Source organism: Coregonus lavaretus, assembly GCF_964263955.1.
Source record: "Coregonus lavaretus genome assembly, chromosome: 20".
Lineage (NCBI taxonomy): Eukaryota > Metazoa > Chordata > Actinopteri > Salmoniformes > Salmonidae > Coregonus > Coregonus lavaretus.
The window spans coordinates 20,273,584-20,285,212 of record NC_140007.1 but is presented as its reverse complement, the minus strand read 5'-3'; the positions used below and the strand labels follow the sequence as shown (position 1 = coordinate 20,285,212).

At 43.2% G+C, this 11,629-nt stretch overlaps 1 protein-coding gene across 2 annotated transcripts in view; it reads left to right on the top strand.

The window, feature by feature from the left end:
* The window catches only part of LOC311147784 (brefeldin A-inhibited guanine nucleotide-exchange protein 2-like), a 34,276-nt gene continuing 22,647 nt past the window's right edge, over nucleotides 1-11,629 (top strand). For both annotated transcript variants that reach the window (XM_084184562.1, XM_084184561.1), the window contains exons 1-3: nucleotides 1-344; nucleotides 6,133-6,163; nucleotides 6,396-6,519. In XM_084184562.1, coding sequence (XP_084040688.1) covers nucleotides 179-344; nucleotides 6,133-6,163; nucleotides 6,396-6,519 — 321 coding nt within the window. In that variant the 5' untranslated portion in view covers nucleotides 1-178. The remainder of the gene's footprint in view (nucleotides 345-6,132; nucleotides 6,164-6,395; nucleotides 6,520-11,629) is intronic.

Below are 11,629 nucleotides of genomic sequence, written 5' to 3'. Positions count from 1 at the left end.
GAATCACGTGACGTGACGTGTAAACAACATGGCGACTCAGTGCTGAGGTAGCAGTCCCAACAAACTCGGTGGATAGACACACACCGATAGCCCGGGTTCGTTAGCATTTCTCTCGCCTGCATCTACGCAGGGTCAGGCCAGAGATGCCGGCCTGAGAGAGCAGCAGTTATATCAAGAGATGCAACAGCAACAACGTCTTGCTCAACAACAACACCAGAAGCAGACGGAAAGCACAAAAACCAAGAGCATGTTTCTGTCTAGAGCGCTTGAAAAGATCCTCTCGGATAAGGAGGTGAAGCGGAGCCAGCACAGCCAGCTGCGTAAAGCATGTCAAGTGGCTCTTGGTGCGTGAGTTGAATTTTTTTTATTGGTTAACGTTGCATCCATAGGGTTGTTATTTATTCAATGTAATGTTTTAGCTAGTTAACCCTTCCGTGATAACTAGTTAATGTTGTTTGTTAGCGAGCTAGCTATGGCGTTCAATGGCCTCCTGTCAAGGTAGCTAGCTTGGTAGCCAGCTAGATTAGCTAGTTTGGTGGCTAGCTAGCTACCAACACAACGCAGCATAATGTTCAACGCTTCCCCTCTTTGAAAACTGGTTTATGATCGTGGAGCCTTGTCATATATCTGGCTGCATGTGAACACTTGGATCTTATAGTCAGTCATATGCTATGTCTTCAGATTGCATTATCATCCCTGTCAACTTTGACAGCTAGCTACCTAGCTAGTTGGCTAACTAGTTAGCTTGCTACCTAGCCATTGGACCAATCATTGTACAGTACGTAGCACTGTCAGCTTTAGGCAGCTGGCAATTTACTTAAGTAAGGATACTTTGACGTCCATTCTTTTCCACTGAGCAGTGGGGGGATAGTTTTACACACCCACACATTCTTGCTTTTGTGATGTTTTTTGAGAGATCAATCCTGCTCAATTGTAACCATGTCTTTGATTATCTGATTGGGAGACATGGCAGCTGTATACATTTTACTGTAAATGAATGATCGTGTTTATTTTACTGTAGTTGAATGGTCATTATTACTGCTAGTTCAGAACGGCATAGTTGCTGTTGTCCAATAAACACGAGGTTCTTGGGCAGGGTCTAACCGAATGATGTGTGTAAACCCATCATTGGTCTAACCTAGAATAACTTCTAGCTAGATGTTTTAAGCTACCAGAAATTCCAGTTCAGTGATGGCATACTTCCGGGAACTTTTAAGCCTATTTTCCAGTCTCTCCCTCACTCATTTTGAGATGGGGGGAAAAAAAGAGGCAAACATGTTTGCGCTTTGACCCGATCCTGCACTGTACATTATTTATGATTCAGGGCAGGTAGACAAGCAATGGTTTCCTATTCACCACTTAGATTCCAGTCGACACATTGTCACAGACAGGTAACCCCATACTGAAGTAGCTCCAGATTAATTAGGTGGGTAAATGTTGACTTTGCTCCGTTTTAAATTAATCTCTCCATATTTACATTACCCAGCCCACTAATAGACTATCATATTCGGCACACTGTACACTAAACAGTTTACTTAGGCTTTAGTCTATTCATTGCATACTTCTCGTTGGAACAGATGTTGCGTTCATCCTGGTTTTGGGTAGTGGTGGGAGAACCTGCCTGCCTGGCTGAGACCGCTACACTTCATTGCCCAAATTCTTTATGTTATAATGAGCATTGTTAATCTGATAACATGTTATAATGAGAATGCCACAATGAATCCTTATCCTCTGACAAATATTAGCCACTCTTTTTTTCACAAACTGAGTGGCCAATGGACTGTGGTTCCCCCTAGTTTGAGTGTACGCACACACATGCCATCGAGCAATTAGGGGGGGTGGTTTCCACTTCCAACAGACACTGTCTGGCACCATAGTGCAGTAAACTGCAAATGAACAAACTGTAATGTATCCTAGATTGTGACATTTAGACTATTGCACAAGTTGTATTTCCTGATACACTACCAGTCAAAAGTTTGGACACACCTACTCATTCAACATTTTTTACATTGTAGAATAATAGTGAAGAAATCAAACTATGAAATAACACACATGTAATCATGTAGTAACCAAAAGTGTTAAGCAAATCAAAATATATTTTATATTTGAGATTCTTCAAATAGCCACCCTTTGCCTTGATGACAGCTTTGCACACTCTTGGCATTCTCTCAACCAGCTTCACCTGGAATGCTTTTCCAACAGTCTTGAAGGAGTTCCCACATATGCTGAGCACTTGTTGGCTGCTTTTCCTTCACTCTGCCACCCGACTCATCCCAAACCATCTCAATTGGGTTGAGGTTGGGGGATTGTGGAGGCCAGGTCATCTGATGCAGCACCCCATCACTCTCCTTCTTGGTCAAATAGCCTCAAATAGCCCTTACATAGCCTGGAGGTGTGTTGGGTCATTGTCCTGTTGAAAAACAAAAGATAGTCCCACTAAGCCCAAACCAGATGGGATGGTGTTTTGCTGCAGAATGCTGTGGTAGCCATGCTGGTTTGAATTCCTTGAATTCTAAATAAATCACAGACAGTGTCGCCAGCAAAGCACCCCCACACCATAACACCAACTCCTCCATGCTTTATGGTCGGAACTGCACATGCAGAGATCATCCATTCACCCACACCGCGTCTCACAAAGACACGACGGTTTGAACCAAAAAACTTCAGGATAGTCCTCGTTGAGGAAGATATACGTTCCTCTCAAGTTCTTGGCTCTTTCCATAACAGCTACCTCAAACTTGACCACTATTGGCCTGTGCGTGTCACCTGGGCCGGTGGTGGGTTTTCCAGTCCTGTGGGCGCACTCCACCTCAATCTTCCTGTGGTCCATTTTCAGTTTCTCAGAGATAATTTACCTCACTTTGTCCTCACTTTGACTCCATCCAGGTCTCGTGGAGATTCTGCAATTCCATCCACAACCATGTTCCGCCTTTATTGTCCCTCAAGATAATCTGATTTCTCCGTCATTGTTATCATGGATTCACATACAGAACTGATGTGCTCTCTCAATGACTGCTGTCATCTTGCCATTCTCCTGTTTAAACTCATCGAGCAGACCCCCGGAGAACTATTTACTGTTCTTCAGATCCTGGACCTCTCTGGTCAGGTCGTCCATTCCTTTATTAGTTGAACACTTGAAGCTATTTTCTTGTTGTTGTAACAACTATTTTTGTTCATTTAAAATATCCTTCACCTGTGATAGAGAAACACCACTGTCCTCAACGGTACCCCCACCGGCTTTGGTCTTTGTCATGGTAACAATGTAGGTTATGCTGTTACTCATTGCAGTTCCAGACAGGGCAGGTCGCATGGAAGATTGAAAACAACAACAACACAAGCCCGGTCCCAGCCACAATGGCTAACCGCGTCGCGGGCTGCATACAAGCCCTCAACCCCACTAGCTTGATAGGCAGCTAGCTAGCATCTAGGCTAGCTGCTACGCCAAGCAGCTCCTCAGACCTGGCCTTGGTCGGCAGGATCACTGGACAGATTGTAGCGGTCCCAGCAACTGATGCCAACCGCGTTGCGGGATCCAAACTCAAAAGGTAGCTAGCTAGTAACGAAACTTTTTCAATAGACTTTCAAAACTTTCCAAAACAACAAACCGAGCTCTCCCTCGTTCCGCATTCAACAGGAAGTGATGACAGGAGGTTAGACATGGAAAAATGTATAGAATAGCAAGAATATTAGCTTTAAAACTGCAAGATGTTCTTTGCACCCCATGACAAAATGTGTAGAATTGCAGGAAATAAGCTTTAAACCTGCAAAATTCTCTCCACCAACAAGAGGGATGTGAACCGTTTGTGTCATGAACAGTGCTTTTGCCCATAGAATTAGACGGGGAGGGGCGCACGGGATACTCCCCAATGCTGGAAGGGGGTCCCGGGTGGAAAAAGTTTTGGGACCCCAGCTCTACCATACTGAGCACTACTGCAACTGTGGTTTGTGACTACTATAATTTCCTTTTGTGGCCAATTCAATTTCTGTCATTCTGTTACAGATTTCTAGGTCACTCTGTTAACAATTTAGACACAGTTGTTATCACTAAAAACACTAACTAATTAGTAGGTCTACCTTGTTACTTCTGTGAACTTCCATAATCCTCCCTCTTCATAAGGGAGATACATTTTAAAATAACTTTAAAGATGTGTGTTTTTGGTAACGGAATAACAAGGCACTAGGCAATATTTCTAAACTTATAGAAGGCACATTTCAGCAAAACTACACTGAACAAAAATATAAATGCAACAATTTCAAAGATTTGAGTGAGTTACAGTTCATAAAAGGAAATCAGTCAATTGAAATCAATTCATTAGGCCCTAATCTATGGATTTCACATGACTGGGAATACAGATATGCATCTGTTGGTAACAGATACCTTTAAAAAAAAAGGTAGGGTCTTGGATCAGAAAACCAGTCAGTATCTTGGTGTGACCACCATTTGCCTCATGCAGCGCGACACATCTCATTCACATAGAGTTGATCAGGCTGTTGATTGTGACATGTGAAATGTTGTCCCACTCCTCTTCAATGGCTGTCAAAGTTGCTGGATATTGGCGGGAACTGGAACATGCTGTCGTACACGTTGATCCAGAGCATCCCAAACATGCTCAATGGGTGACATGTCTGCTATGTATGCAGGCCATCGAATTGTGTTCGTTGTCCGTAGCTTATGCCTGCCCATACCATGGCCATCGAAGGTGAGCATTTTCCTAATGAAATCGGTTACAACGCCAAACTGCAGTCAGGTCAAGACCCTGGTGAGGACGGCGAGCACGCAGATGAGATTCTCTGAGAAGGTTTCTGACAGTTTGTGCAGAAATTCTTTGGTTGTGCAAACCCACAGTTTCATCAGCTGTCCGGGTGGCTGGTCTCAGAGGTCCTTGGCTGGCGTGGTTACACATGGTCTGCGGTTGTGAGGCCGGTTTGATGTACTGCCAAATTCTCTAAAACAACGTTGGATGCAGCTTATGGTAGAGGAATGAACATTACATTCTCTGGCAACGGCTCTGGTGGACATTTCTGCAGTGAGCATGCCAATTGCAAGCTCCCTCAACTTGAGACATATGTGGCATTGTGTTGTGTGACAACTGCACATTGTAGAGTGGCCTTTTATTATCCCCAGCACAAGGTGCACTTGTGTAATGATCATGCTGTTTAATCACCTTCTTGATATGCAACACCTGTTAGGTGGATGGATTGTCTTGGCAAAGGAGAAATGCTCACTAACAGGGATGTAAACAAATTTGAGCACAACATTTGAGAGAAATAAGCTTTTTGTGCAAATTGAACATTTCTGTGATATTTTATTTCAGCTCATGAAACATAGGACCAACACTTTACATGTTGCGTTTTATATATTTTTCAGTGTAAATATAAATGTTGATATTAGTTGGCAGGGGCCTTCAACGTTATTTTGTTTTGATGCATTTCTAATACCTTTTTTTAGGACTTTTTCTAGTAGATGTTTTTAAAGACCCCTTTTCCATCTTTTTTTTACCAGAAATCAAAGCCTTTTCTTATTCCAAATTTTTAGGATGGAAAATTGTTAAATTTATCTATGCCTTAATTTCCCCAAAATATTGCTTCTTAGCTTTCATTTGACACAATTTTATATGCTCCTATAAACTTCACATGTTGGTGCTCATGGGTCCTTTTACATGAAAATGCCCCTGGCTAACTCATTGATCCTGCTTTGTAGTATACCCCTCTGGTCTAAAGAGGCAATCTGCAATTTCTGCATCCATTTTTTTACTCCTAAATTAATGCTATATATACACATTGATTCTTGAAGAATATTAATTATGAATGCCTCATGAGCTTAGATGAACTGTCGTACCCCACCAGAACCCAAAATATAAGCCTGGTTTACTCCAGTGTTTGTAAATATTGTACATGTAAACAACCAAAACCTCAAAACATGCCTTAAACTATACTTTTGGTATCTTGGATGGTCAGTCCTTGCACCCATAGCTCTGTCTATGAATTTGAGTGGTTACTTTTCTCCAGGGCCATCCCTCAGCATTTTACTAAAACTGAAGCGGGGTGTCCCCTTTTATTTTTTAACAGCGGATTGCCCCTTTTAAGGTAGATGTTCAGACATCACTGATCTTGTTCCTTTTGTCTTCACAGATGAAATTAAAATCGAGCTTGAGAAGCAAAAGTAAGTTCCTTTCCCTCTTTGTATTTGGATCACATGGGCAGGTGATTGGTTTGATGCACCTATTAAGCAGTCACCACTGTTATTAGTGGTTATTAAGCTTGTAATGTCCTGAGGCCTGTATTACATTAACAGTTTAGTCATTTAGCAGACACTCTTAATCAGAGCAACTTACAGTGCATTCATCTTAAGGTTGTAGTTCCTGTTGTCATTTACCTTTTCCTTTGGCCTACAGAGATGGCACAGTGGTTCCGCCCCGAGCAAACTACATTGAGGCTGACAAATATGTGCTACCTTTTGAGCTTGCCTGTCAATCTAAGTCCCCACGCATTGTCAGCACCTCATTGGACTGCCTACAGGTATGTAGTGATGGGGGAAAAAATGGATAACGCTACATCAGGGTATTATTTTGGGATGATACAGTGCCTTCGTAAAGTATTCAGGTCCCTTGACTTTTTCCACATTTTGTTAGGTTACAGCCTTATTCTAAAATTGATTAAATTGTTTTTCCCCTCATCGTGGTCAAAAGTTTTGAGAATGACACAAATATTAATTTTCACAAAGTCTGCTGCCTCAGTTTTTATGATGGCAATTTGCATATACTCCAGAATGTAATGAAGGGTGATCAGATGAATTGCAATTAATTGCAAAGTCCCTCTTTGCCATGAAAATGAACTTAATCCCCCAAAAACATTTCCACTGCATTTCAGCCCTGCCACAAAAGGACCACCTGACATCATGTCAGTGATTCTCTCGTTAACACAGGTGAGAGTGTTGACAAGGACAAGGCTGGAGATCACTCTGTCATGCTGATTGAGTTAAAATAAGACTGGAAGCTTTTAAAAGGAGGGTGGTGCTTGAAATCATTGTTCTTCCTCTGTTAACCATGGTTACCTGCAAGGAAACACGTGCCGTCATCATTGCTTTGCACAAAAAGGGCTTCACAGGCAAGGATATTGCTGCTAGTAAGATTGCACCTAAATCAACCATTTATCGGATCATCAAGAACTTCAAGGAGAGAGGTTCAAATGTTGTGAAGAAGGCTACAGGGCGCCCAAGAAAGTCCAGCAAGTGCCAGGACCGTCTCCTAAAGTTGATTCAGCTGCGGGATCGGGGCACCACCAGTGCAGAGCTTGCTCAGGAATGGCAGCAGGCAGGTGTGAGTGCATCTGCACGCACAGTGAGGCAAAGACCTTTGGAGGATGGCCTGGTGTCAAGAAGGGCAGCGAGGAAGCCACTTCTCTCCAGGAAAAACATCAGGGACAGACTGATATTCTGCAAAAGGTACAGGGATTGGACTGCTGAGGACTGGGGTAAAGTCATTTTCTCTGATGAATCCCCTTTCCAATTGTTTGGGGCATCCGGAAAAAAGCTTGTCCGGAGAAGACAAGGTGAGCGCTACCATCAGTCCTGTGTCATGCCAACAGTAAAGCATCCTGAGACCATTCATGTGTGGGGTTGCTTCTCAGCCAAGGGAGTGAGCTCACTCACAATTTTGCCTAAGAACACAGCCATGAATAAAGAATGGTACCAACACGTCCTCCGAGAGCAACTTCTCCCAACCATCCAAGAACAGTTTGGTGTCGAACAATGCCTTTTCCAGCATGATGGAGCACCTTGCCATAAAGCAAAAGTGATAACTAAGTGGCTCGGGAACAAAAAATTGAAATTTTGGGTCCATGGCCAGGAAACTCCCCAGACCTTAATCCCATTGAGAACTTGTGGTCAATCCTCAAGAGGCGGGTGGACAAACAAAACCCCACAAATTCTGACAAACTCCAAGCATTGATTATGCAAGAATGGGCTGCCATCAGTAAAGATGTGGCCCAGAAGTTAATTGACAGTATGCCAGGGCGGATTGCAGAGGTCTTGAAAAAGAAGGGTCAACACTGCAAATATTGACTCTTTGCATAAACTTAATGTAATTGTCAATAAAAGCCTTTGACACTTATGGAATGCTTGTAATTATACTTCAGTATACCATAGTAACATCTGACAAAAATATCTAAAAACTCTGCAGCAGCAAACTTTGAAGACCAATACTTGTGTCATTCTCAAAACTTTTGACCATGACTGTACACACAATACCCCATAATGACAAAGCAAAAACTGGTTTTCAGAAATGTTTGTTAGGTACTCAGTACTTTGTTGAAGCACCTTTTGCATTGATTACAGCCTCGAGTCTTCTTTGGTATGACGCTACAAGCTTGGCACACCTGTATTTGGGGAGTTTCTCCCATTCTTCTCTGCAGATCCTCTCAAGCTCTCAGGTTGGATGGGGAGCGTCGCTTCACATCTATTTTCAGGGCTCTCCAGAGATGTTAGATCGGGTTCAAGTCCGGGCTCTGGCTGGGCCTCTCAAGGACATTCAGACACTCCTGCATTGTCTTGGCTGTGTGATTAGGGTTGTTGTCCTGTTGGAAGGTGAACTGTCGCCCCAGTCTGAGGTCCTGAGCGCTCTGGAGCAGGTTTTCATCAAGGATCTCTCTGTACTTTGCTCCGGTCATCTTTGCCTCGATCCTGACTAGTCTCCCAGTCCCTGCTGCTGAAAAACATCCCCACAGCATGATGCTGCCACCACCATGCTTCACCGTAGGGATGGTGCCAGGTTTCCTCCAGATGTGACGCTTGGCATTCAGGCCAAAGAGTTCAATCTTGGTTTCATCAGACCAGATAATCTTGTTTCTCATGGTCTGAGAGTCTTTAGGTGCCTTTTGGCGAACTCCAAGCGCGCTGTCATGTGCCTTTTACTGAGGAGTGGCTTCCGTCTAGCCACTCTACCATAAAGGCCTGATTGGTGGAGTGCTGCAGAGATGGTTGTCCTTCTGGAAGGTTCTCCCATCTCCACAGAATAACTCTGGAGCTCTGTCAGAGTGACCATCGGGTTCTTGGTCACCTCCCTGACCAAGGCCCTTCTCCCCCGATTGCTCAGTTTGGCCGGGCGGCCAGCTCTAGGAAGAGTCTTGGTGGTTCCAAACTTCTTCCATTTAAGAATGATGGAGGCCACTGTATTCTTGGAGACCTTCAATGCTACAGAAATGTTTTGGTACCCTTCCCCAGATCTGTACCTCGACACAATCCTGTCTCTGAGCTCTACGGACAATTCCTTCGACCTCATGGCTTGGTTTTTGCTCTGACATGCACTGTCAACTGTGGGACCTTATATAGACAGGTGTGTGCCTTTCCAAATCATGTCCAATCAATTTAATTTACTACAGGTGGACTCCAATCAAGTTGTAGAAATATCTCAGGGATGATCAATTGAAGCAGCATGCACCTGAGCACAATTTCTAGTCTCATAGTAAAGGGTCGGAATACTTATGTAAATATGGTATATTTGGTATGTCAGTTATTTTTAATGCATTTGCAAACATTTATAAAAACCTGTTTTCGCTTTGTCATTATGAGGTATTGTGTGAAAATTGCTGAGGATAAAAAAAAAAAAATCAATTTTAGAGTAAGGCTGTAACGTAACAAAATGTAAAAATTCAAGGGGTCTGAATACTTTCTGAAGGCAATGTATATCGTATTGTATCGTTTTTGACAATGTTACAATATTATTTTTGCGCTAGTTGGCTCTACCTGCACCAAAACTCCAGTATTTTTCCTTCATAGTTTGTTCTCCATCTTTTTTAAATCGGGAGCCATTTTGTTTTCAGCACTTTTATTTCAATGACTGATCAAAACTCATTTTCTCATGGCTCTCGCTTGTCCCTCTGCAGCAGACATATGGTGAGCAATATGTTTGTAACATGGAATCGCAATAAAACGACAGTATCGAATCGCAATACATACAGTGGGGAGAACAAGTATTTGATACACTGCTCGATTTTGCAGGTTTTCCTACTTACAAAGCATGTAGAGGTCTGTAATTTTTATCATAGGTACACTTCAACTGTGAGAGACGGAATCTAAAACAAAAATCCAGAAAATCACATTGTATGATTTTTAAGTAATTCATTTGCATTTTATTGCATGACATAAGTATTTGATACATCAGAAAAGCAGAACTTATAATTTGGTACAGAAACCTTTGTTTGCAATTACAGAGATCATACGTTTCCTGTAGGTCTTGACCAGGTTTGCACACACTGCAGCAGGGATTTTGGCCCACTCCTCCATACAGACCTTCTCCAGATCTTTCAGGTTTCGGGGCTGTCGCTGGGCAATACAGACTTTCAGCTCCCTCCAAAGATTTTCAATTGGGTTCAGGTCTGGAGACTGGCTAGGCCACTCCAGGACCTTGAGATGCTTCTTACGGAGCCACTCCTTAGTTGCCCTGGCTGTGTGTTTCGGTTCGTTGTCATGCTGGAACACCCAGCCACGACCCATCTTCAATGTTCTTACTGAGGGAAGGAGGTTGTTGGCCAAGATCTCGCGATACATGGCCCCATCCATCCTCCCCTCAATACGGTGCAGTCGACCTGTCCCCTTTGCAGAAAAGCATCCCCAAAGAATGATGTTTCCACCTCCATGCTTCACGGTTGGGATGGTGTTCTTGGGGTTGTACTCATCCTTCTTCTTCCTCCAAACACGGCGAGTGGAGTTTAGACCAAAAAGCTCTATTTTTGTCTCATCAAACCACATGACCTTCTCCCATTCCTCCTCTGGATCATCCAGATGGTCATTGGCAAACTTCAGACGGGCCTGGACATGCGCTGGCTTGAGCAGGGGGACCTTGCGTGCGCTGCAGGATTTTTATCCATGACGGCGTAGTGTGTTACTAATGGTTTTCTTTGAGACTGTGGTCCCAGCTCTCTTCAGGTCATTGACCAGGTCCTGCCATGTAGTTCTGGGCTGATCCCTCACCTTCCTCATGATCATTGATGCCCCACGAGGTGTGATCTTGCATGGAGCCCCAGACCGAGAGTGATTGACCGTCATCTTGAACTTCTTCAATTTTCTAATAATTGCGCCAACAGTTGTTGCCTTCTCACCAAGCTGCTTGCCTATTGTCCTGTAGCCCATCCCAGCCTTGTGCAGGTCTACAATTTTATCCCTGATGTCCTTACACAGCTCTCTGGTCTTGGCCATTGTGGAGAGGTTGGAGTCTGTTTGATTGAGTGTGTGGACAGGTGTCTTTTATACAGGTAACGAGTTCAAACAGGTGCAGTTAATACAGGTAATGAGTGGAGAACAGGAGGGCTTCTTAAAGAAAAACTAACAGGTCTGTGAGAGCTGGAATTCTTACTGTTTGGTAGGTGATCAAATACTTATGTCATGCAATAAAATGCAAATTAATTACTTAAAAATCATACAATGTGATTTTCTGGATTTTTGTTTTCGATTCCGTCTCTCACAGTTGAAGTGTACCTATGATAAAAATTACAGACCTCTACATGCTTTGTATCAAATACTTGTTCTCCCCACTCTATCGTATCGGCGCCTAAGTATCGTGATAATATTGTATCGTGAGGTCTTTGGCAATTCCCAGCCCTACAGGTACGCAATTGTACACATTAAATTACA